Genomic DNA, 26504 nt, shown 5'->3' with positions numbered 1-26504 from the left:
TCAAAAGACAAATGAATAAATGACTGCAGTTTGTATGAATGTGTTATTTGAAATATCCTATTTGGCCTAATACACAGCAGTACAGTGCTCCTGAAAACAGCAGCAGCATATTCTGTGCAACTAACTAATATATACATGAACTTTCATGTTTTTGTGGCATAAAAGTGATGCTTTGCATCGCTAAATATTGACAAACCATTCTCAAGTTATTAATTCCTTCTATTCCTAACTTGAACGCTTGTTTGAACTGAGATTATACTGGAGCGGAATAAAAAACAATGCCAGAAATTTACGTCGTGAAATGTTATCAAGGTTTGATTCAGGTAAAAACTACCTACCCGTAAAAAAGAACTTCATTTCCCACAATGCTGCAGCTCCTGACGTCAGCGTTAGATTTACAGTCAGCTGATCCAAGTGAACTCAGACTGGCTGGCAATGAAAAGTAGCTTAGTGTTGTGACAGAACTCGTAACATCCCTTGGTTGAATTTTACTGGTTCTTTCACGGATAACAAAAAAACTAAAGCTAAAACTTCGCCTTAGCAGCTGAACCTGCTAGTCTAACTTAGACATTAGCTAATTAATCACGTTTAACGAAGCAGATGTTTAACTTGTAAACCGAGCTAGTGAATGGCTAGTTGACTTTACCTGTGATGATACGGAGTCCTCACAGTACCGGAGCAGGAGAGATGGAAGAGGACATTAAAGAAACACCGGAGCTGCCTCTGGAGGTGAGTTATGTTATTTAAAAGCTATCAAGCTAGCATGTACTGTTTTCTTCCATACAGAAGCACCCTGCTTCATATCAATAGAGTCAAAACGAGTCCGCTCCCGGTTGATGAGCAGTAACAGTTCCTATAAGATGCCACACAATGAATACACCTGTACAGTAGTATGTTGACAAGTATCAGTAGAGTGAGTTTGTCTTGCAGGATTATTGCTTTTTGTTGTGATGAAATCAAAGGATCAATGCTTTTTATTGTAATGAAATGCTTATATTAATATTCATTGTATTTCTATCTGTAGATCATAGTTTATATCATGAGCTTTCTTCACGCTTCAGACAGGAAGGAAGCTTCTGCGGTCTGCCGCAGCTGGTACGTCGCCAGCCAGGACCCCCGATTCCAGGTACTTTCCACAGCATAGCTACTGGTTTCATTATAACATTGCATACTTAATATTCTGATGTCTGTAGGGGGGTTAGGGATGTTGGTATATTTAAATATGAATAACTGCAGTTGTGTGTCGGCTTGAGGGCTGATGTGACACTGTTTTTGTGTGTGTCTCTATGTGCAGAAGAACATCACCTTTTGTTTCCCAGCATCAGCCTCATCTGTAGACCTGATCAGGGGTCTGGGCCGAATGTCACACTGCAACCTGATTATCAGCCAGCTCGATGGGTTCAGTATGTCCCGATCACTGCTTCTGGAGGTACAGTACAGTTCTGATTCAAACTATTTGGGTTATTCTAAGGGGTTAAATAGGAGGTAAATGGGAGTTTTGAACAAACAAAACTGAAGTCGGCTGAAGGTGACATATGTCTCAACTGCTGCCGCAAGAAAATCATTACATGACAAAGCTTCCATTATGGTGGTAAGCATAGTACCATATTATTTTGTACATATGTAATGAAGAAAATGACCAACTTTCAGAATCCCCTCAAAATCATAAAGTGACTCAATTTTTTTTTAAACCGTATGCACAAATATATCAATGACCACAGCCTCAATGTAGAGAGATCCAGCTGCCTCTATTTTAAGTGTACAGGATTTAAATGATCTGAATGAACTAGAATCTACATAACTAGTTGTCTTAGCATGAAGGCTAATAGATTCTTTTCAAAGATGAAGGCAGACAATATTCATATGAGCTGAATGACAAAAATGATGATGATAATTTTTGTTTGTCTTGGATATTCTTTGTAACTATGTCTTTTGTTCACATTTTATGTTTTAATTCTGTTCTACTTTTTTTTGTTTTTGAAGAATTCATCCTCACCTCAAGGCCTGTGAAAAGCCTTTGTTGAAAAAAACTGAAGTTTAGGGGTTTTTTTTTTGTTGAACTTAACCAGTTTTCCCTTAGGCAAGAAAAAAGTTATGAAAGTGTGAAATATTTGCATAAATAAGGGTTTTATTTACCCAAAATTACATACTTAGCCTGGAGTATTTATGCACTATCTATGTCACTATATACATTTCATTATTGACCATCTTACCAGGATGTAGTTTAATTTCTCTCAGGGATCAGACTACCTGTCTATCTGTCAGTCTGTTGGTCATCATAGCCTGATAACACTGAATGTTCCAAAGCTCTGACTAGTGTAGGACATTATTTGTGTTGACCCTTGACACAGTGTTATATAATGTATATACAGTAGATGCGGTGTTGTACATGTTGTAACCATTCCACACTGACGATATGTATTTTTTTCTGACAGTGAAACAGCATGAAGTATATAAGAAATGACCTACTCGGACTGTCTTCCTGTCACATTTACTTTCTCAATTCAGTACATATTTGACTGTGTCCTTTTTCTGCCCCTGTAAGTCTTACCACTCCTGTCTGTCTGTCTTGCTTCAGTTGTTAAGTTCTCTGTTATGCCTTTTTGTTTCTTCAGGTGGGTCTCTGCTTGGGCTCTAAGTTGGAGAGCTTGGCCCTGCCTGGTAGTAGTATAACAGAGGCCTCTCTGCTGGCCCTCCTCCCACGCCTCACTTCTCTCCGAAGGCTGGACCTCAGGGGCCTCGACAGCCTCTTCATGTCTGGAGCTTTCCTCTCGCGGCAGGAACAAAGAGACCAGGTGTTTATTATTATTACTATGTACAGGTCCTTCTAAAAAAATTAGCGTATTGTGATAAAGTTCATTATTTTCTGTAATGTTCTGATAAACATTAGACTTTCATATATTTTAGATTCATTACACACAACTGAAGTAGTTCAAGCCTTTTATTGTTTTAATATTGATGATTTCTGCAAAAAAGTAAAGAAAAACCAAAAATCCCTATCTCAAAAAATTTGCATATTTCAACTGACCAATAAAAAAAAAAGAAGGTTTTTTAATACAAAAAAAGTCTACCTTCAAATGATTATGTTCAGTTGTGCACTCAATAACTGGTCGGGAATCCTTTTGCAGAAATGACTGCCTCAGTGCGGCGTGGCTTGGAGGCAATCAGCCTGTGGCACTGCTGAGGTCTTATGGAGGCCCAAAATGCTTCGATAGCGGCCTTAAGCTCATCCACAGTGTTGGGTCTGGTGTCTCTCAACTTCCTCTTCACAATATCCCACAGATTCTCTATATGGGGTTCAGGTCAGGACAGTTGGCAGGCCAATTGAGCACAGTAATGCCATGGTCAGTAAACCATTTACCAGTGGTTTTGGCACTGTGAGCAGGTGCCAGGTCGTGCTGAAAACTGAAATCTTCATCTCCATAAAGCTTTTCAGCAGATGGAAGCATGCAGTGCTCCAAAATCTCCTGATAGCTAGCTGCATTGACCCTGCCCTTGATAAAACACACTGACCACCACCAGCAGCTAACATGGCCCCCCAGACCATCACTGATTGTGGGTACTTGACACTGGACTTCAGGCATTTTGGCATTTCCTTCTCCCCAGTCTTCCTCCAGACTCTGGGACCTTGATTTTTGAATGACATGTAAAATTTGCTTTCATCCAAAAAAAGTACTTTGGACCACTGAGCATCAGTCCAGTGCTGCTTCTGCCGCTGTTTCTGGTTCAAACGTGGCTTGACCTGGGGCATGCGGCACCTGTAGCCCATTTCCTGCACATGCCTGTGCACGGTGGCTGTGGATGTTTCTACTCCAGACATAGTCTACTGCCTCTGCAGGTCTCCCAAGGTCTGGAATCGACCCTTCTCCACAATCTTTCTCAGGGTCTGCTCACCTCTTCTGGTTGTGCAGCGTTTTCTGCCACTTTTTCCTTCCCACAGATTTCCCACTGAGGTGCCTTGATACAGCACTCTGGGAACAGACTATTCGCTCAGAAATTTCTTTCTGTGTTTTACCCTCTTGCTTGAGGATCAATGATGGCCTTCTGGACAGCAGTCAGGTCAACAGTCTTACCCATGATTGCGCTTTTGAGTAATGGCTGGGAGTTTTTAAAAGCCTCAGGAATCTTTTGCAGGCATTTAGAGTTGATTCGTTGATTCAGGTGACCAGGTTAATAGATCGTTTAGAGTACCTTTCCATGATATGCTAATTTTTTGAGATTGGAATTTTAGGTTTTCATGAGCTGTATGCCAAAATCATCAGTATTAAAACAATAAAAGACCTGAAATATTTCAGTTGGTGTTCAAGGAATAGAAAATATATGAAAGTTTAATTTTTATCATTAAATTATGGAAAATAATGAACTTTATCACAATATGCAAATTTTTTGAGAAGGACCTGTATAATGGTGGAAAGTGGGGTGAGACTAGTTATTATTTAACTATTTGTTTCCAGCCCACATAATGGCAACTAAAAATTAAGACTTGTAATTAAAAACCTCCATGTATCAGTTATCAGTCGGTATTATGCTTCTTTTACCATTTCTTTTGGCAATGGTAAAATTTCAGGTCAATCTCCACATTCTTGCTCCAGGTCAGGTTAGCTCTGTGTGGTTTGGAGGAGCTGGACCTGTCCGACCTGCGATACCTCTCCGACCTCACCTTCAATCGTCTCACCGGCTGTACGCCACACCTCCGCCGCCTCTCCCTGGCAGGGTGCCACATTGCTTTTGAGTTTGACCCCTATCGAGGTTGTCCTGTTGGAGCTGTTGAGCATTCTTCAGCATTGCTGTCACTGAGGAACTTGCAGAGGTTGTTAACGGAGCAGAAATTCACCCTCGTAGCTCTGGACCTCAGCAGAACCTCCATCACCCCTGCGTCACTCCGCACTATTGTACAGGTTAAGTATACCTGCAATTCATGCATCAACGTATTTATAGACCAGCCGTGAATAATATCTTAGTACTCATCTCAGTACTTCTTTAGTCATTCACATTGACAAAAGCCTGCATTTATGTTTGATAAGTTTTCATTTACGATTCAGTCTTTCCATAATAACATATCCTTAAACTTTAATTTTCATTTGCTAAAGAGAAGACACATCAGAGGATATTGAGGTTTTTTTTATTTATTTGTTAGTGCTCTGTCTTTTATCAGGTTCAGGGTTTGGTCTTAGAGGAACTATGTTTTCACGGCTGTAAGGAGCTGACCGACTACGCAGTGGAGATAATGGTGAAACACCAGCCCAACCTCCAGAGACTAGATATCAGTGCCTGCACAGAGCTGACTGACAGGGCTGTAGAGGCTGTAGCACTGGGCCTCAAGACACTGACACACCTCTCCTTATCCCGCGACTGGAGGATCACTGAAAAAGGTGCACAGATTGTGTGTTTTTGTGTATCACAGATCACACTGATTTGTAAATTCAGCAAAAATCTTAATTTCTTACTAAAGTAAAGCATTATTTAGCCTTTACTTGGTATTTGGTAAGAAATCGATTCCACATGTATGTACTTCAATTAGTGACGTCATTCTTGAGTAATGTTTTATTCTCTAAGAGAAATTAGTCAATATGGGCTTAAGATTTGTTCATTGTCCTCGCATTTGACACCTGCCAATCATATTAGTGCCCCAGCTTCCTATCTTCTTCTAAGTCAGGATTTCTTGTCATCCACAGGCCTCACTGACCTCCTGTCTGTGTCGTCCCTGAGGAGTCTGGATCTATCCGAGTGTCTGCACATCAACGGAACAGAGATGGTGAAAGGCCTGGCACGGTCCGGTGCTGCCAGAGCACGGCTGGAGGCACTCAGTCTCAAGAGGTGTACCTACATTCGGGTCAGTCAGTATTTTTGTATAGTATTTGTGTATTTTAATGTGTTAAATATACATTTATACAACGGGCGTCATTGTCCCCTCTCCACAGGATTCTGCTGTTTTCTCTCTCGCCCAGCTTCTTGGGAGTACTCTCCGTGAACTTGACTTAACATCATGTGTCAACGTGACTGACTTATCTTCACGCTCTATAGCCACATACCTTCAGAGGCTGGTGGTTCTTAGGCTCGGCTGGTGTAAAGAAATCACAGACTGGGGCCTGCTGGGGATGGAAGAAACAAGAAAATGTGAAGCTGATAAGGAGATGGTGAGGACCGCTGATGTGAAGGGTGAAATTAAAGAATAGCTATGTTGATGCTTTTAGACTCCACTTTTAGTTAAATTTAAAAAAAAGTACCATACTTGCTTAGTGCCATTGTAAATGTTTTTATTACAACAGGGAGACAAAGGTCCAAGGTTCACACGCACCTTTGGCAACATGGGTTTCTTCACTCCACCCCGTTTGCCTTTTGATGAGCGACCCAGGCTGGTGACACATGATGAGCTGTTCAAACGAGAGACTGGAACGTCCCTTTTGGCTCTCAGAAGGCTGCAGGAGCTGGATCTCTCAGGCTGCCCCAAACTCACGGACAGCAGCATCACACAGGTAGGAAGCAAAGGAATGCTAGAACATCTCCAACTGAAATCACTGGTAAAAATGGTTTCTCCCCCTCCTCAGGTGGTGCGGTACCCAGACCTCCGCTATCTCTCTCTCTCCACGCTGCCAGAGATCACCGACACTGGCTTGGTGTCGGTAGCCCGACACTGCCGCAGTCTCACCAGCCTGACCTGTAGCCATTGTCCGGGTATCAGCGACCATGGGGTGGCACAAGCTACACCATATCTACACAGGCTCCAGCATCTGTGTCTGTCCGGTTGTGGTGACATCACTGACAAGTGAGTGACTGAACTTTAAATCTGCTGTACCTAAAGGAAGAAAGCCTGATCTCTTTCTCTCTGATGCTTGAACTCCCCCAGATCCCTGCTCCTCCTGGGGCAGCAGTGCAAACGGCTCAGAACACTTGACATCTCAAGGTGCCAAAAAGTCTCTGCAAAAACTGTCGATCTCCTTCAGTTACAGCGGCCCTTCCTGGAAATTTCCGCAGCAAATTGTTTGCACTGTGAGTGACTGTATCCAGACCATTTCAGTCACAAAGCCTGACAAATGCTCATGTACTTTTCACAAGAACTGAAGGAAATGTTCAACTAAATAACTTGTCACTACAACTTCACACAGTGGCTGTCACAATAAGGAGAAAATATTCTCTCAGGGTCTCATTATAACCATAATGTGACTTTTTTTTAGGTAGATGTTTCCCAAACCAAGCAGTATCTCTGCAAATATTAAGGCAGAAAACCAAAAATACGAAAAAGATTCTCATACTTGTTTTAATTACATTATTTCTAAATAAATATTTTCAATAGTGTTGAACTAATCCGGTAATCTCTGGACTAAAAAGGTAGTCCTAAATTACAGGTTTATATTGTTTTGTACTTGATTTTAATATTCTGGCTTGTTTATTTTTTAAACTGAATTATTTATTTTGGAATATCGGCAGGTCTATATTGCTAAGGTACAAAGGAAACTGGAAGAAGTAAAATAATTGTCTTTGAATGGTGTGAATGTGGACATAAAGAACCATTAGTGCAAAGCTCAGGTGAATGAAGTGCTCTTTAGACTATAGACAGGATGTCAGTAGGATACCTGCTACGTTACTATTACTATTTAATGATTTAACTGCCATTGAGTCAAAATTATTATTGTTAAGTCTTTTAATAAAAAGGGATTAATATGCAACAACTGTCAGAGACATAATACATTTTAATGAAATCTCTCATCTGCTGGATACTGTAGGTCTGCCAGACTGCTGTCTAACTTCAATGGCTCTCTATTTGTTTTATCAGTAAACCACTAAAGCCTAATTAAATATCCCTTTATACTGTATTCATTGTGGAATAATTATGTACTGCTGTAACACTACATGAGTCATGACAACAAAGGAAGACTTGTAGACTGTCAAGGGGAAAAATCAAGATTTTATAAATAAACTAAATATTGGGCACAAAAAGATAAGCAAGCATACTTTTAAAAAAAAATCTTTGGTATAGTCAGTTTATTCATGTGATGTCACACAACACGCAAGTCCAACTGAATGTTAGCCCAGGGATGTGTGACAGCGATAAAATGAAATAACTTAATGCCAGAAAGTAGGAAACACTCAGACATGCCGATGTTCCGTTGAGCTGGTGTCAGTTCTTGAGTAGTTGTTACAAGTGAGTCTGAGCATGTCGCTTCCATCATCGTATAAAAAAGATCAGGATGATTGGCCTAAAAATACAAGTTTTTTTTCTTATTATCAAACGATCAATTGCACCAAAGGTGTGACTGCTATTCAAATCTGCTTTAAGAAAATAAGTTTTGCTAGGAATCTCTGCTCCACAGTAAGAACCTGCTGGTATATTCAAGAAAGTAGCTGTCAATTGAGTTATTTACTGCATTTTGGGGGGGAAAAAACCCCTGAATTACTGTGTTGCCAAATAAAAACAAGCAAGCAACAATTTGAGACAAAGATAAAATCTATAGCCCCAAGAAAATAAACATTACACACAGGAATAATTCATATATATGTTACAGAATTGTTAATATATTCAAAAATATAAAATGAATAAACGAATTTAAAGTACCTTTTAAAGTGGTTTTATCGTACAAGAATAATCCGATTTTTACAGGCGTCTGATGTCTTTGTAGCTTCCAGACGGCAAAGGAGGAGGAATCGGAAAGTGATTAAGTAACAGGCATCGGTACGGTCAATAGCCTTTGGCTGCAGTGCACATCCACTGCTGTAGTTTAAAGGCACGCTCTGCAGGATTTCTGCAATTCATTGTTTCACTTGGCTGTAGACTGCAGAATCTATAGCCAAGGCTATAAATCTGCATAGATGCACAGTTCTCACCACACACACACACACACACACACACACACTCTACTGCTCAGTCTGGCTGAAGTCATAGCAGAAGTTGTAGTTGCTTGGTGGTTTAGGGATGACCGGCGCGCTGTTGGGAATGGAAACGTTTTCAAGGTCCAGGAGGCGAAGCTTGATTTCCATAGAGAGGAGAATCTCCAGCTCACTGCGCATGGATTCACTATTCATCTCTCGACCCAGGAGAACATTCAGTCCATCTGTCCACAGGCAGAACTGACAGAGGCAGAGGAAATATGCCAATATTCTTATTGCACATTATAAAGCACACAGAAAAGATGAAACAGAGTAAGACTCACATCAGTCCTTGAGGGAGCGATGAAGTTCAAGCTACGCTCTTCTGCATCGTATGTAATGCTAAATGCCAAGTCTTGCACCTCCTGCAGAACATATAGAACAGCGGTTCTTAACCTGGGTTCGATCGAACCCAGGGGGTTCGGTGAGGTGGTCTCGGGGGTTTGGCGGAGACAGACGTCAAGATGAACACCCGACACATTGTGTGAGCAAAAAAAGAGGACGAATATGTGCAATGTGGATTTACATGTACTGTATAACGGTACGTGATGGGACTCAGCCTTCTGCATGATTTGCAATGTCAAGTTGAGCAATTCTAGTCTGGCACTGGCAAAAATAAAGGAACACTTCCTTCAGCTGCATGGAAAAAAAAAAGAAACAGACTTTGCTATGAAAATGATATAAGAGTAGTACTTGCTAAGGTGAAGCCATGTATATCTGAACTGGTCTCTCAATAATAGCAGAAGTCACACTGATTTGCAGGTAGATAATTTCATGTGAGTTCATGCACTGTATTGGTTTTGTTCTTTGAAAAAGGTAACATTAATGCACAATTCATTAAATACACCAGTAAAACATACTCTTTTATGTATGCTGCTGACCTTATTCTGTTTGCCTTTGTTCTCCTTCATGTGAGGACAGTCTTTTCCTGTCAACATGCATTTGATATCTGCTACTGAAACTGATAGCAAAAACAAACAAACAAGCAAACACAGAAAATCATGTTAATTTCATTCAAACAAATAAACTCCTTTTGAATACCCGTTTGCTGCAGATGAAACTCACTCTTCTGTGTCAGGTTATCAATCGATGGATTGTCCGTGTCTTCACCCATGTCGCCGTAGTGGAGCATTTTGTGATTGGGTGACAAGCGACAGTACCAGAGTTTATCTGAGAAAATCACAGGTTACGTCAAACGAGACAGTTTTTTGTTTCTCTCTGAGCGCGCATGAATGCACCGTCTCACCTTGTCTGCGTCGACTGCTAATCTTCCTAAACATGGTTCCTTGACACAACCTGTTGAGTCTCTGCTGTCGGATCAACTCAAGCAGCTCCGGCTTCAATCGCTCTTTGAGCTCACTGGAAAGAGAAACACGCTTTAAAAAACTTTGTTCCTATTCTAGTACCACCGCTTTAGCTCTGCAGATTTGTTGGCAACCTCACAAACAAATCGCATGAAAATGAGACATAAGCTACCGAGGTAATTTGTGTTCATTCATGTCGTAGAGACTGGCATCTTCTGTCAAACTCTTGAAACACAGGAATGAAGTAAAACAGCAGGAAAGTACCAACATGTCAGGTGTCAACATCCTGGTACTCACAGAACAGGTGGAGCAAGAGTCTCTTCTTGGTGTAGGCGTTCCGTCTGCCGTAGCTTTAGGATCTCGTTGTAGTTGAGAGCGTTGACTTTGTTCTTGAAGAGCTCCAGGGAGGTCGGTTTGCTGGACAACGTCCTTGTGATCTGCTCCCTCACCACTTGCATCACCTGGGAATGAAGGTAGAGACACACTTTAAGTCTGGATCAGCCATTATTGCCATGGTTACAGCCCATTAACAGCCAAGAGCAAAGCTGTGATTAAGAAAATAAAGATCTTGCTGTAACGAACAAAGTGGTTTAATTTCAAACGATCCTGATTGACAGTATTTAGATAGATAGATATATACTTTATTTATCCCAAACTGGGAAATTTAGACGTCACAGTAGCAATTTAAGTTCAAATGTTCACATCCTGTCTCTCAAACCCCGAAAACGTTCATTTTGTTTACTGCTTAAAGGGCAGGAACCCGTTCCACGAATTGATAGATAAGTGAAAATTTCCTGCTATATGACAAAGAGCATTTCACTTCCTGTCTGTGGTTGCTTTAAACCACACCCCCTGCTTCGGATAGGCTCACATATTTTCCCGCCTAGGTCTATTATTAGTTTGACTTCACATTGTCTCATCAGATAAGCCTGCATCCCTTCCGCTCTGACCCACACAGTGATTGATCAGTTTGCTCTTTATTAACACAATTAGCTGCAGCATCTGCCCCATAAACACATCAAATCAGTACAAATAATGACAGACATACGGGGGGTGGGTTCGTCCATGTAAGTGGATCGATAACTTAACCCCTGGAGCAAAATCAGACATGTAAATCTACTAGCCCCTCCAGATTGAACTGTATAACTACTTTGTGTGTATTCTGCATGACTTGTTGAACTGACGTTCACACAGACAGACAGGAGGTGACATTGGATGCCCTGAAAAAAACCCCAGCTCAGGACAGTTGGTCAAACAGTGTGCATGCAATTGTAGAAAATCTTTAGCTCCCCTCAGCATCCAAGACTGATTTATAGAGGAAAATCTACGTAACAGTCCACACTGCTGAGAGGCTGAACCCGTTGTACGTCCTGCTCTGGTGACCTTGATCATTTCTAGTTACCTCCTATTTGACTGAAAAGTCAGTCCCTAAAGGTTAAATTGATGAATTTGTTTGCAGCTTTTCTCCACATGTACAAACAATTTCTTGTGACAGCAAAGTGTCAGCTAAAATAAAATTCACTGACATTAAATCCAGAGCATGAAAATCAATCTCGCGAATGTCGGGCAATGTTCTCCAATCACAGACAGCGTCTATCCATCTGGCAGCAGGGGAGGTGTGGATGGTGGAATCCTGTCATGCTATACATTGTCAACATGCGAGACACAACACACGCGACTACAGTTTCACATTGTGACTGCCTGCTCACCCCCACCCCCCCCGAAAATAGCCCCACTGTCCAACAACTTTCACGAGACACATGCCACAGACAGCCACTTCACAGCGTTACATCATGTTATAAATCATGCCTGTTAATAAGAACTGAGTTGGAGTAAAAATCCTGGATGATTTTTTTTTTTTTCTGGAACTGGTATCAACTTCAAAATTAAATGATAAACTGCTGAGCAGGAAACAACATTCAAACAAACCTTACCTCCATCTCTTTTCCTTTAGGGCAGATTATGTGAACAAATATTTAAAATCCTAATTTCAATTTCCACCCGTCGTCCACAATCAGAGTGGAGTGAAGAGGATGATGAGTGGAGGATGTGACAGGTTGAGACAAACATCACCTACATGACTGGAGGCCTGAGCGTTTTGTAAACAGACATCCTGAACACGCATGAACACTCACCCCCCCCCCGGCACCACCCCTCTGTCAGTCAGATAAACTGACCAATAAGAGTGTTGACCTGCAGCTGTCCCTGTTGCTTAAAGCCTTGCAGCCAGTACATGCATGGCATATTTGTGTGTGTGTGTGTGTGTGTGTGTGTGTCTGTGTGTGTGTGTCTGTGTGTGTGTGTCTGTGTGTGTCTGTGTGTGTGTGTCTGTGTGTGTCTGTGTGTGTTGCACTACAGCAAACACTTCAGATTAAACTCTCAGTGATGAGTCTTATTATATTCCTCCTACCTCCATCTGAACCCGGTCATCCTCTCATGTTGTTTCCTGAGGTTTTAGGTGTTGTCCTGTAATTACTGCTCATACCTCAAGCTCTTTATTTTCCTCATTTCCTTGTTCTCCTGTTTCTGCCACCCACCACACTTCTCTTTGTTCAACTAACGCCCCTTTGTCCTTGCACCAAAGCACCCTGGGTAGGGGGCCTCGGATGGAAAGAAAAGGCTGGTCTGCTGGCCTGGCGCTCAGGACACTGGACCTATCCTGAAAGGTCAAATGGTCGCTGAGATTTATTACTGTCAGGAGAGCACTTTGTTAATGACTGACAGTTGTGTGTGTGATGTTAAAATGCGACGCAGGACAAAAGCTCCAAAACTCTTCTTTTCAGGAGGGCTAGATTCTCCATATTTGTCCTTGGCAAGAAGCCACTGCTGAAGGCCTGTTTCGAACTACTCCGTAAATGCAGGGTCAATTCTATTTGTGGGGGTCACAGATGGTTAACATAAGAATGAACCTTTACAAAGTCACAAAAATACAAACCTAAACAAATCCACCATATAAGCTCTTTCAAATAGTTGTCAAGGCACACAAGGTGATGTGTGCCTTGAGAAACTTTCTCCTTTTGTTAAACTTTACTTTGTTTGAAGATCTTTACAGTTTATTCGTTACAATGGAGTTGAGTCGATTTATCTTGTTAAATGAACATAGCACCTGCAAAGATGCATGTAAGATGAGAAAAGGTTTAACAAGAGGTTCTGTTTTAGACATGATTCACAATGCTGCTGTGTGACACTTCATTCAACAGATCAAGGATTTACATCAGAAAAGAAGGTAATCACTGCTTTGCTGCCAAACTTAATGCGTGTAAAGAGTGAAACTGTGCAAATACAGCAATTCTCTAACTCTATTTGTGGTTAGGCATATCCATAGTAACAGCAACGAAGTCCACGATTTGTTTGAAAGATTTGGAGAACAAAGACTCTCCTTGCCATGGGCAGCTTGGATCTGAAGTACCTTTACATCTTTTTTTGTACATGCATTGATATCCCTGTACCACGCTGCACAAGTGATTCAACAAGTATTTAAGTGTGACAATAAAGCACAATAAATTCCCACAACATGGCCATGTACATCCCTATTTCTGCAGGACCTTGATTCAACTGTAATCCTGGTGTAAAAAAAAAAAAAGTCTAAAAACATTAAAGAAGAAAAATGTCAAAGAAGCTGATCCCAATTTCTTGATTGCTCCGATTGAAAAATTTGTATCAGAAAAAAAAAAAATCAGAAAATTATTCAGATTAAAAAGCTTGAAGGACCAAATATTCGAAAATTGTTGTTGGAAAAAATAAGACCTAATTTAGCAATAATAAACCAAAACTCAAGAAATCAGAAGTTTGTATGTATTCGGATGCAGGCCAGCCTGCAATATTAGTCATTCCTTCACCAATGAATCCGTCACGCCACACTGTGCTACTCGTTGCTACTGCACCTTGCCAAAGTCCTCTTGCGTGGCTCTCATCTCCTTCCAGGTCTTGTTGAGCAGCTGGATGCAGACGCAAAAAAGCTCTTCCAGCAAACGATCCTGACTGAAGAAGAGGGGGTGGTAGTCACATCTCGTCTCTGAGGCTGTCAACGGAAGAAGGGAGGTGGAAGTTAAAGAATAAAAAATGAAGCTATGAAAGATTAGTCATCTCAAAAAAAATTACAAACTAAATAAGGACCCCAGATTTGTCGGAGGCTATCTTACGGGGTTCTCCGATACGAAGGATTTCACACAGGATGAGTGTGAGCTGGATGCTGCTCCTGGCAAAGGGACACTCGTGTTTGTCTTCCCTACTGCTGTTCTCCAACACAAACTGATGAAACAAGTTAAAACACGCATGAGTTGTGATCACGAGCTAAATAAATCTGACTTTTACATCACACATGAAAGATAACGGTCAAGAGAATTAGACAAGTGAAATGTGTGATCAACATGAATAACTGATTAAAAAATAAAAATATGTTTGTCAGGATCTGCATGAGTAAAAGTACAATTTCAAAAGGAAAAGAGTAAACAAATCACTTACCCTGCTAAAGGCATCAGGATAGCGTACAGCAAAGTAAAACATGGTGTCCAAAGCTAGAAGCCCAGGAGGCGTTCGTAGCAAGTCCTGACCAGGGTTGCTATTGTTCTGGAAGAATAACATGGACATGAACCAAAGTGATCTTGAGATGTACACTATCAAGACCAGGAGCAATGGAATAATAAAGATGGTGAAAAGAAGCTGCAGTGACTTACAGAGAAGCCTAACTTCTTGAACTCTTTGGCACAGAGGGAGTGTCGTCTCTCATTGCTCAGAGTGTTCTCACTTTCTGTCTCAAACGCTGCCTGGCGTAAACTATGAAGCATGTCTCTCTGCTCCTGCAGTCACAGGAGGAAGAAAGACGGGCCTTCAGGGGGGTTTCAGTATGTAAAACTGAACAAACAATTAATCAGGACGATAATTAAAGGAGCACAAAATTGACTGTTAGAATCATGTGTGTTGTGTATGTGTGTGTGTGTGTGTGAATTTGACGGACAGTCCAGCCAGATGATTTGATCTGTCACACGACTCACCGAGCTGTAGCAGTCCAGAGGCGTCCTCATGCGAGGCTCCAGGTGGTTCAGGGTAACCGACTGCAGGACGTAGAGGTAGTGGGCCATCTCGTCCTGGACTGAGTCAGAACTGTGGATGATGTTCTGCAACAAAATGAATCATTCTGTTAAACAAGATTTCTTAAATTACAGGAAGTTGTGTAAAAATTAAAAGTACACAAAGATTGCTCATTTACTTTATAAATGTACTGGCGGAGGTTGTCTTTGTTCAGGAATGCAAACATGTCCTGGAAAACAAAAGATAAAAACCACAAGAACAAAGTGAGACAAACTAAAATGTCACAGCAGCGACATGTTTCTGACATCAGGGGGCGATATTGTGCCAGTCACAGACGGGATGGATGTATGAGGGTTAGTGTGTGAGACTTTGACCTCTGTTACCGTCACATGCTGGTAGATGCATCTGTAACTCAAACTCGCTTTGTGTAGGCCCAACTCTCTGATAAGAAAGGCAAATTTGTTGGCCTCTTGTTAAAGTCTGAAAGTGTGTGTGTGTGAGGAACAAAAGAAGATTGAAACATGATGGAGGGCTGAATGAAGGAAGTGTCTGTGTCTATACAATGAGAGAGAAGGGGGGGGTTAGTGGGGCAGGAGCAAAATAGTGACCAAGTAGAATGAAAGAGATGAGTCAATTCCAGAAGCTTCACATTAAAGCATGAATGCACCACCATAAAAAGTTATGGTAACTAGTATCAAGTGTGTTCAGCTGCAGGCGTGTCTGTCTGGATGTGTAGGAAAGCCATGGACCAAACTACACACCTACCTGCATGCGTGTCACTTTGAATAGCTCTGAAAGGAGGAAGTTGATATTTTTTTTAAAAAAAGTACAAAAGCACCTGTCTGTCCGAGTCGCCGGCTGTTTGCAGCAGCGCCATGAGCAGCGCCATGGCTTTGGTCTGTAGCTGTTGGTTTGACCTGTAAGACAGCAGGAAGGAGAAAGACATGCACACTCTCAATTTAAATGCTCCATAGCTGCCCATACGACAAGCTGATTAAGATGGAAGGGGTGATTTCATCGTGTTGTTTTGATTCTCAAATCGATAGATTCTGTCTTACTGATAGCTTCTGGTGTGAAAAGCAACAGATATGATTACCACAACTGCTTTACATTTAAAACAACGTCCTGTTACACAGACAACACTGTTGCTAAGCAGCACCTCAAACTGCGACTTCATTTCAGCGTGTTGTCGCTTTTACTTTCACTAAGACTGAATATTTGATCTTTTTGGTGCCACGTCTGAAAAATGATGCAATCACTAAGTAATGGCTACAAGGGTGCATTTTAAGAAAAAAGACGGTCATATATCTCGCGACTGTGTAAATACAAGTTCCAAAGACACAAATCTGTTGTAAATGTGAGATTATGGTACAATTCTTTTCAGACTGATACCAAATAAATGTCACATATGTAATGAGTGGGAAATAAACTGATGTGTTACTTTCAGCTAATATGGCCTCAGGAACAGCCCGTTTCTGTGTTTCTGTGTACGTACACCCGGAGGTAAGCGTTGAGCCGCTCCATAGTAACCTCCTGCTTGACCTGTAGGAAGAGGCTGTGGCTGCTCAGGACCATGTTCTCCAGGATGTCCAAGGACACTAGCTGTATCGATGCGTCTGTCAGCTTGGCGTTGACAAAGCCAGCGATCTGGAAAGAGAGAATAAAGATTTACAGTAGAGAGCGAGGAGAGAGTCCAGATACGCAGATTGGACTGCAAAAATCTGTGGTGTAACAGCTGAAGCACCTTCTTGATGAAGACACACGAGAGGTTCTCCCAGGAAACGATCCCGTGATCCATCAGTTCCATGAAAGCCGTCAGCGTGTGGGTCATAATCATGTTACTCCTGAACAGCACAAAAGAAAGACAAAAATATAGCAGTCAGATGAACTATTCATGTGGAATCCCTTCAGAAATTCTGCTTCTGGTTTTATGTGTAAATGTTTTATTGAATTTCTGAAGAGCTCTACAGTATTGGTAAAATTTGTTAGTGCAATCTATGATCATGGAAACAACTTGATATAATCAAACTAAAAGGTCTTTCATGGAAATTTTAAGAGGATCATTTGGAAAGAATTTTTTTCTACATATGCCCTAATCTATGTCAACCTTAATACATTCTGCAGGCACACTCCTTGCCAGCATGACAGGATATGCTGCTGCATGTCTGACAGTCACTTAACCCCTTCAACACCACTGATATCTCTCTGAGGAACAGGATTCCACAAAGTCTGATCGCAAGAGCGGACAAAAAGTACTCACTCATGAGAGGTCTCTACTATCTTGACCAATAGAAGGTGTCCGTCCCGGTTGATGAACTCTTGAGCAAAGGTTACATCAGTGGAAACGCTAGCCAATTCCTTCAGGGAGTCGCATCGTACACCAGCGTCAGAGCTCTGGATGCCCTTATATAAGTCCTCTGCACAGCGGCTCTGTGTTCACCAGAAACAAAGAAACGAGTGAAAACAAACACACAGCCTCACACATCCTTAAACAACCACTTCCCTTTTGGTAGTGGTTTGATTTAAACAGTTTGGCTGCTATTCTTTGAAACTGAACTACTTATAATTGGAAGATCAGGTTTGTGCAGCCGATTGTTACATGCAGGAGTGACCGGAGTGAGAAACTGAGGGCAGGAGGAATGTGAGGAGAAAATGCCGTGTGGCCGGGTGATGCAGACTCACCGGTGCCTTCGTCAGGCGTAGAATGCAGCCGTTCTTAATGTCCAGACGGTTCTGTGACATGGAAACAGACAGGGGATTTAAAAAGGATTGTAAACTACAGGCTGGATTATCAATTAAGGTAAGAAGACCCTATAGCGTACAAAGGAGGCATCAAACTTTGCTCTCCTGTGAGGCTTTTAGCTAAAAAAGATGAGGGGAGTCCTGTAGTTGCTCCACATAATCCCAACCTGTCTGTTCAGGATTTAAAAACACACATGCAAAACAGACCGGATGATTCAGAATATTTATAATACATGCATTTATATACGCATTATGTATGCATAATGCATTATACATTTATACAATGTATATGTAATATATACATTATGTATACATGTATTATACATATTTATTATATTTATTACATGTGATACACATGGGTAAAAAAGTATATGAGCGAACTGTGTGTTTCACTGTTGCTGTACGTATTTTTTTTTAACAGTATATATACCGTCTTTCTCTGAATATGTCCAAGAGCTTTGTAATGACTTCTACAGCCATTCCTGCAGCCCCAAAAGAGGGGGTGGGTGGGTTAGGATTAGGGTTGGGGTTGGGGGTGGGGGGCAACCCTTTCATAGGGTCAGCTCACGCCAGCTGTTTTTCTCTTTTTCTTCCTGTCTTCTTGCCCTGTGTTGTTACAGTCACAGTCGATTTTGACGAATGGCTAATTTCATAACTACCACTAATGGCTTCACCTGAAGGACATAAATTCAAAACACACAATCATCTGGAGGGCTGACATAAGTCTCCCCATTTGTGCCTTTGAGATGTGCAGAGGTGTTTACAAGAACGATAAACATTAAACTGCATCAGCAAGGAAGCACCTCCTAATGCTCCTAACATATGTATTCTGAATATTTATTCATATTACCATAAACATCTCTTCTCTGTGATGTGATGTACAGTATTGCCTATTTTTGTAGTAATTTCTCCAGTCTGACATATTACTAATATTCTAGGAAGTCTTCTACTCTTTTCCTGGAGCACATTGATAAATGAAATAATCAAGTTAACAATGAATTAATTATAAGGAAATAGTTGAAATAAAGCTTATTTTTATTATTCCTTTCTTTTTTTAATCAACTTGAAATTGTACAATGTAATTATATAATATTGCTTTATTTCACTCACTAAAGAGGAATTCTGTGTAGGTTTTTTGTTTCTTTTTACTGAATATATTGAAAACACAATTTTAAAAAAAGAGTATTATTTATTTGTATTGATTTGCACATCAATGCAGCTCACCGATTCGGTGATGTAGGTCTGTACTCCATCGGCGTACTGCACAGCATAGTTCTCAGGACCCGGGAGGTTCCAGCTACAAATACACACATTAACCATCACAGTAAGCTATCCAGTAGATTTATCATGATATGGAGGCAGCAAACAAGCCTGCTATGTTCAACTTACCGATCACACACTTCCTTTATTACAGCAGACAGGGGCTTTTTCTGCACAGAGACAAGGCAAAACATGTGTTTAGATTTTTATACAAATCATTTAATTTAATAGACACACACCTGCTGTGTGTGGGCTGTGACATTACAGACTCTACTACTGAAGTATTTTCTCCATCAGAGGGCTGAACGCATGCATTGGTAATAACATGTTGTTACGGGATCACGGCACCACAAATATTCCTGCTGGCTGCAGACCTCGTTTGCCAAGAAGAGGAAATCCTAGAGCTGCTCAACGCCTTTCTGAACAATGTTACCCTCAGTATCCAGATCCTTCTTAAATTAAAACTCAGACCTCTTCCATGTCTGACTCTCACTTATCCTGCTATTAGTGGTAAGTCGGCGGTCAACCAATAAAAATGTCTTTGGGTTCCGTGGTAGACCCAGTGACTGTTCTGTTGTAAGTGGCAGGCGAGAAAGTCGACCAATCAGATGTATTTAGTGGAGCCAGCCGTGTCGAGGTTGGCTTGTCTGGTAAAATAAACTAGTGCATGGATGTTCACAACAAATCGACACTCCAAAGGATTATTCCAACAAGAAGCTGTGAATGGTCACGGAATCGTGTCTGGAGGAGCTTGGGAAACTGGGCTCTGCTCTCCATTCCAGTTTCAGTTCTGATGCTTTGGACAAATGATGTCACTACCTGACAGACCAGTCACGCTTAAATCCACTCTCTCAAACTTTCTTAAATGACCGACACACGACTTGCCAACACACCTGCTGTCTAGATACAGTCCAAGATCTTGTGTGAAGAAGTTCCACAGTGTTTGGGAAAATGTCTAAATAACTGCATTCAGTAAAAACTGAGCAAAAAATAATAGTTACTCTAGAAACATAGAGGTCAATATTAAATCCACAAAAGACAGACTTAAATAATAGATTGGAGCAATAAAAAATGGAAAAAGAAGCACAAGTGAAAAAGAACAAGAAAGAGAAGGAGAATATAACAAAAAGAAAGTCAAAACTGTAAAAATCTGCAGTGACAACACCACTATTAGAAAACTACTCCGCACCATGCAAACTGCATGAAAAAGATAAAGAATAAGGTACTGGCATCCCTTCCATCTGATTGGTTCACAGCTTTGTGATGCCTTAGGGTACTGAATCAAGCCTCTCAGATGCTACTGGGTTCCTAACTATTAACCATCTCCATCATGTACCTGCAATGAAATAGCGCATGGCATGAGCACTGATTGGTGGGAACAAAAATACACAAGAGATGACCAAAAATAGGTCGATGTTGAGAACACTGACTGTATTTCTGTTTTTTGGTTTACTAGCTAATAAAGCAGTACTAAGAGGAGGCGCTTCCTGTAAAGGCTTCCCTGAGAACAAGAAATTCCCACGCTCAGTCATCGTCACAACAGTCAGCTCAGGAAAGAGAACAGAAACCAGAGACTCGTACGAGACACTGTCAGATTATTGTCACATATTACCAAACAGAATAATAATAAGTAACTTAATTCCTCCTAATTCTTACTGGTACTTGGAGCAGGAATAGACATCACGACAAATCATCACAATCATTTCAAAACATATATTCGGACAGTCAGTGATGATTGATTATTATTGATTTAACTTACCTGATCCAATTCTATGAGCTGGGGGTATGCCCCTGGCATCTTGATGGCTATCTTTACTATGTCTTTCTGCTGTGGCATCATGGCAGCTCCTGATTCCAAAACTCTCTAACTGCTAATAGAAAAAAAGAGATGAATGAGTACGGTAATGTAATGTAATTTAATAAAACGATTAAGTGTATTTTATGCAAAAATATACACTTTAAGAACAGCATAGGACTGACAGAAAGGTGGATCCCAACCAATATCACCTGAAGCTCAGCATCAGTAAAAGCAATGAGTTTTGTGGTCGACGAGCCTCTAAAGATGGAAGTTAGAAGAAGACAGAAGTGCAACGTTAAATAAAGGTCAGTAAAATCCCTTTATGAGGACAGATTAGATAAAACGATAATCAGCATTAAGGTTTTTGTTTCGTGTCCAAAAATACCGGTAAGTCTGAATTCATCACAGGTTTCACTTCAACCACCAAACTCCCAGCAGTTCTGAACATTTTTGCAATCTTTAAAGAAACTCCCTCACTGGCTTTTCTGACATATTGGGACGGATGCATGGACGTTAAACACCCGAAAACATCACGCCTCCGACCACCGACGCGGAGGCATTCCAGCAAACAAGCCAAATAAACAGCATTTTTGCTCTGTCGCAACAAAGATAAGCTTTAAGTAAACTACTTACAAAATGAGGCTGAGCTTAATTTCAGGTTTAGAAAATAACAGCTGCGCCTGTGACGAGCTGAGCTACCATTTTGTTGTAAAGTGACAGCAAACAGTCCTGACAGCTGTGTCTTCGTAGGATGAGCTGAAGAGTCCAACGCCTCCCAGCAGTCGCTAACATTTTCACTAAAGATGGAAACCAATGTGTTCCTCTTTCACTGTGTATTTATGATGCATTAAGTCAAGCTGAGAATCAAACTTAGTAGTCAATATAGTTTCTTCTCCACGTTCCATCGAGCTCACACCATCCACTCTTCCTCTCCAGATGGAGTTCCCGAAAGATATAGAAGAAGCCATTGTTGTGCTTCCAACCCTTCCCCCTTTCTCATCTCTCTCTGTCTCTCTCTGAACATGGAAACAATGCAGTTGGATCTAAATTCTTCTGCACCTTTAACGGTCTTCTCCAATCAAATTCCCCCTGAGGTAGCATCTTTCTGGACCGGGAACAAGTACAAAGCCAAAGGCTTCCTTTCTCCAGCTTGATGGATTGACGCTGGAGTCCTGACCATGTGTTGCAGAAGGCAAAGAAAGCCTGGCGCTTGTGTCAAAGGTCGACTTCATTCCAGCAAGAACCTACAAACAGTCTGAACACTGAAACTAAAGAGATTTCAGTAAGTGCAGCTTATTAGTCAGCAAATTCAAGGGAAAGCTTCCTGCTAATGGTTTTTCAGCAACAAAGACTATTTGTGGCTTTTAATTCGAGTATCTGTCTACGGCCCCGTCCACACGATGCTGGAACTTTTTGAAAACGCAACATTTTTGTTGTGTTTACACCTTCCATCCACATGACAACGCAGATATCCGGAACGAAAACGCAACTTTTTTTTACTGCCACCACATGGTTTGGCATGCTTATAGCCGTCTTTGAAAACGCACTGGTGCATTTTACGTGTGGACGGAGATTTTTTGGAAAACGCTGTCGTGTGGACGCGAATCGTTTTCGATGCGTTTTTAAAAAGTTGCGTTTTCAAAAAAATCCGTCATCGTGTGGACGGGGCCTAAGCCATGTAATGACGAATGTGTCTGCCAGCTTGAATAACAATGCATGCTTTGGTTGCACTGCAGAAAACAAAGGAGGTGGGGGCATAGCTATGCTTGGTTATAAAACGAAGAAAAAAAACATTTCCTCTGTGTATGTGTATTAAAAGATATAGTTTCAGTGGTTTTTTGGTTAGATAAAATGTTGAAATATGACATTTCTTTGCGATGTATTTTTTTTCTGTCACTCTAGAGCTGAGTTCCTGCCTGCTATCATAATGATAAACCCACAAACTGGATTCATTCTATTACATTGTATCACATCTAATGAAAATAAAGCATTAATTATTCTGCCAATTGACGTTGCACTTATTTTTCCACATTCTCTTATGAATATAATTAGAACACTGACAAGTGAATTATACCATACGGCAATCAGCAAGTGACAAATGGAGTTATAAAACTGGTTTCATCCAGAAGTCTTCCAGTGCATTAAATCTACACCAGTGACAGCGCTCTATTAGTCCACATTCATGCAGACCAGTCTGTACATGCTGAAGGCTTCATGCAACACTTGGATGAGCTCAGGTTAACTAAGAGCCCCTCCGCCCGTTCATGATAACAAGATGAAGCTCATTTCCTTGACTGGCAAACAACACTTAGCTCAGTCAGAGCTGTAAGCAGTATTCTGACTCATAGTACAAACATACTATCTTAACTCCGATCACTTTACTGGCTGGTCTGATGGTCACTGGAGGAAATGAGAACACCAATGAGATGTAGAAGCTTCAACAACATTGTTTTGAGATGATTTTATTGATTATACTTGAAAACAAGCTGCAGTATTCTAAAAGTAGTGATTTCCTTAAAACAGTACTAACATTTCCTCAGCAGAACTATTGCAACATGCAAATCCTGTTCAAATGGGGATTTAAGGATTTTTGTGAGACATTTTATACACCTATTAATAAACATATTGAAGAATAATTATTTAAATGAGGCAGTTTAATAACATTGTTATAAATGAAGCACTGTGAATTAACAAAGACGCCTGAACTACACATCTTATTCTGTTAACATAAGGGAACAAGAAAATAAAGCCATTAGAAAACCCACTGAAACTGAGGCTCATATACCGTTCTCTATATGTCTGAATATATAAACGTGGAGGGATATAAGGACACTTCTGTCAGTCGGTGTCACTCTGTGCCTTGTGTTCTGAGCAGATCTCAACTTAACGACATATTTTTTCCCCCCATTTCCACAGTTACAAGTTGGATTTGGACACATTCTGTGACTGTGATTTATTTCTAATGAAGGTGTACAGAGAATACCTCCAACACTTCAATATTTTAACAAAACTTATCTTTTTTTTGGGGGGGGGGGGATACTTTCTTACTTTCAGATTGAACTTTTTGCCCCCTATCAGTACATGACAATTGCAATCAGAATTGTCCACCAAGTTCAGCTGTCAGGGTCCGTGTTCCCCATAAGCATCTTGTTTCTTTAATATTAAAACCACTAGTTTGTGTTAGCCTGCAGAGCAATCAGACTCCCTGGACTCCCTGTTTTTGTTTGAAGGGGGGGGGGGGGCACTTCTCAGCTGCCTGAAATTCCTAACCTGACAGGGGAGCAGCAGGCAAGAATTAAGCATAACCCCAAAAGGCCCAGTCTTCAGGCGCCTACTGTGAATTAATGGATTATAACTTGACATATAGTAAGAATAAAACCTACAGACAGACAGATAGATAGATAGATAGATAGATAGATAGATAGATAGATAGATAGATAGATAGATAGATAGATAGATAGATAGATAGATAGATGTTAATGTAACTTGCATGCAGACGTACATCCAGTTAAATACAGTCCTACTGGTGTTAAAATCCAATGTTATGTTTCACAGAATTGTAGTCAGATGTCAACAGACGGATGGACATAAAGTTTTAGTGGTTTAAAACTGAGTGGGTTGCCAGATCTTTGTGAAACACAAGACAGAGTTGTAAAAAGAAGTTGGAGTGTCAGCTGCAGAGCCTCTTTCCCAAACTGCTTCCTACCTGGTTTGAAACGAGAAGTCGAGCGCTACTGTCCTGCAGGATCCGCAGTCGGAGAAAAGACACATCTATCGTTTATCGCCTCAAAATTAACAAACTGAGTCCGCAGAACCGAACTTCTTCTGGATAAACTCTTAAAAGGGTCTGAAAAAGAGGAGGAAACTCATCGCAAAAGATTTTCAGGACTGATTAGCTGGCTTAAAAGTTCCGGGTTCGTTGGAGACATTCAGTCGAGTGTCTAAGCTATGCAGATTTAGTTAAAGTGTTTCCGGTTATGAATCTTAAAGTAATGCTCTCCTGACCAAGCGTGTTGTAAGAGATGCACTGGCGTGAAAATGTTGTCAGTGGCTGATAGACTGAAGTAAATAAAATATAATTTCTGAAGTTTTCTGCGCTTATATTCTTTTATTTAATATGCAAACACTTCATTCTGCTATTTTTAATTAAGCGTACGTTAGTCGATCGACCCGGTGCTTTTATTTTGAAGGTAAACTATATTTGCGGAAATGCACTTGCTGAATATTTTTATGACCCTGACCCTCTTTTCTTGAAAATTCCAACAAGTTGAAGATGAACTAATTCAGAGTTCCGGGTTGGGTACAGCAGGTTTCCGTCGCCCCCTGCTGTTTTTCCAATCAAAAATATTCACCGACTGAAAAGGCTTCATTGGATCGATCAGATCAGATTAAATATGAGTAATACTGTTATATTCAAATCAATATGCAGTGGAGCTCAGGACCTTAACTATGGCTTCTGGAAAATATACCCGCATCATTCAAAAGATAATTATGCCCAAAATGTTGACTCTATAGTTTATACATTTATTATACCTGTAAATAAAGCTTCACATTAACATCATGTTCCGCCATCACGATGAATCATAATGAATCAATGCAATTATTTAGAAAAAATATAGGATTTTGTTCATTACATTTGTTTAGTCAGTTGTTGAATATAGAGTTGAGGGTAACATTGCATTTATTCAGGAATTCATTTAAATGCACAGTTTGTTTTTTGCACCATCCTATCATTCACACCTCTCATATGGATGATTAAGATATTAGCTGTTATCAGCGGGGTGAATCTGTCCAATAGCATCGAAATACACCTTCACTGTGAGCTAAAAACCTACATTACTCAACACATACTGGGACACTAACTGACATATATCAGAACCCAACATCACCAGGCATATCCGGCTGACATGTTCCTGCAAAAGCAAAATGGAAAAGTGAAGTACACGCATATTAAGGAGGCTTTGAAGACATGTGGCTGACTTACAACTACTGCTTTTCATGCAACAGAGACAACACAAAAGAAAGGTAGAAAGTTACTGTTATCCTTTATTGTATGTGGCCAGAGTATCTGAGAAGGATTTTCTCCATTCACTCGAAAAAAGGAAAGACCTTCACGGACTCAGCAGTGTTGTATATGCAATGAGAAGTGCACTGATCTGTATACAAGGGAAAACAACCTCATCATAGGAGAGCCAGCTTTTAAGGTCAAGACCCAGCCATCCACCAGCATTTGAAGGTTGACAAAAGTACTTACAAAGTATTTACAAATGTAAATCTTGCTGTGTCTTGCCAATGCTTGAGATTGTACTTAATTCACAGCAACTATAGCGTGCAGAAGAGATCATATCATGCTCATCCTCCACCTCATTAGTACTTGGTGGATTTATGTAAGATTTTTAAAGGTTTATATGTTTTTATAAAGAAATTATAATTTAATCCACATTCTCTCACTCCATATAATATGCAGTAAAAGTGACAGGCTTTCATTTGGAAAAGTTTTCAAA

At 40.7% G+C, this 26504-nt stretch overlaps 2 protein-coding genes across 8 annotated transcripts; one reads left to right on the top strand and one right to left on the bottom strand.

Moving 5' to 3' along the window:
• The first annotated feature begins 419 nt into the window (after positions 1–419).
• Positions 420–8374, top strand: fbxl9 (F-box and leucine rich repeat protein). 2 transcript variants are annotated; one of them, XM_068311985.1, is made up of 11 exons: positions 420–729; positions 1062–1126; positions 1295–1429; positions 2616–2795; positions 4593–4898; positions 5156–5372; positions 5676–5833; positions 5922–6137; positions 6270–6476; positions 6549–6766; positions 6848–8374. In XM_068311985.1, the coding sequence occupies exons 3-11, from the start codon at positions 1361–1363 to the stop codon at positions 6996–6998; spliced, it is 1722 nt and encodes a 573-aa protein (XP_068168086.1). In that variant the 5' UTR covers positions 420–729; positions 1062–1126; positions 1295–1360; the 3' UTR covers positions 6999–8374. The 2 variants fall into 2 exon arrangements, with proteins under 2 accessions (XP_068168086.1, XP_068168085.1); XM_068311984.1 differs by having other exon boundaries at positions 1025–1126.
• Positions 7063–24940, bottom strand: elmo3 (engulfment and cell motility 3). 6 transcript variants are annotated; one of them, XR_011035107.1, is made up of 22 exons: positions 24707–24940; positions 20962–21073; positions 19332–19372; positions 19167–19239; positions 17883–17933; positions 17461–17630; positions 16945–17044; positions 16696–16847; positions 16039–16117; positions 15379–15429; positions 15164–15286; positions 14846–14968; positions 14634–14738; positions 14312–14420; positions 14054–14190; positions 10467–10630; positions 10112–10224; positions 9931–10035; positions 9747–9826; positions 9150–9230; positions 8555–9066; positions 7063–8198 (listed from the first exon to the last, which is right to left on the bottom strand). XR_011035107.1 is itself a non-coding variant. In XM_068311982.1 (22 exons), the coding sequence occupies exons 3-22, from the start codon at positions 21040–21042 to the stop codon at positions 8854–8856; spliced, it is 2151 nt and encodes a 716-aa protein (XP_068168083.1). In that variant the 5' UTR covers positions 21043–21073; positions 21210–21258; positions 24707–24940; the 3' UTR covers positions 7063–8853. The 6 variants fall into 6 exon arrangements, 5 of the variants coding, with proteins under 5 accessions (XP_068168083.1, XP_068168084.1, XP_068168081.1 ...); XM_068311982.1 differs by adding an exon at positions 21210–21258 and having other exon boundaries at positions 7063–9066; XM_068311983.1 differs by adding an exon at positions 21210–21258 and having other exon boundaries at positions 7063–9066; positions 20962–21070.
• Between the last annotated feature and the right edge of the window lie 1564 nt (positions 24941–26504).

Source organism: Antennarius striatus, chromosome 4 (assembly GCF_040054535.1).
Source record: "Antennarius striatus isolate MH-2024 chromosome 4, ASM4005453v1, whole genome shotgun sequence".
Lineage (NCBI taxonomy): Eukaryota > Metazoa > Chordata > Actinopteri > Lophiiformes > Antennariidae > Antennarius > Antennarius striatus.
Note: the sequence above shows the minus strand (reverse complement) of the source record. Positions and strands in the feature narration are given on the sequence as shown.

Bases quoted from the DNA above. Each gene is read 5' to 3' on its own strand.
- elmo3 (XM_068311982.1), bottom strand. From the start codon at position 21,042: ATGATGCCACAGCAGAAAGACATAGTAAAGATAGCCATCAAGATGCCA. The intron at 17,631-17,882 runs GTGAGTCTGCAT...TGGTGAACACAG, and splicing joins TACGCCTGACGAAGGCACCG to AGCCGCTGTGCAGAGGACTT. The intron at 10,225-10,466 runs GTGAGTACCAGG...TTCTCTTTCCAG, and splicing joins ACTCTTGCTCCACCTGTTCT to TGAGCTCAAAGAGCGATTGA.
- fbxl9 (XM_068311984.1), top strand. From the start codon at position 652: ATGATACGGAGTCCTCACAGTACCGGAGCAGGAGAGATGGAAGAGGAC. The intron at 730-1,024 runs GTGAGTTATGTT...TTCTATCTGTAG, and splicing joins CACCGGAGCTGCCTCTGGAG to ATCATAGTTTATATCATGAG. The intron at 1,127-1,294 runs GTACTTTCCACA...CTCTATGTGCAG, and splicing joins GCCAGGACCCCCGATTCCAG to AAGAACATCACCTTTTGTTT.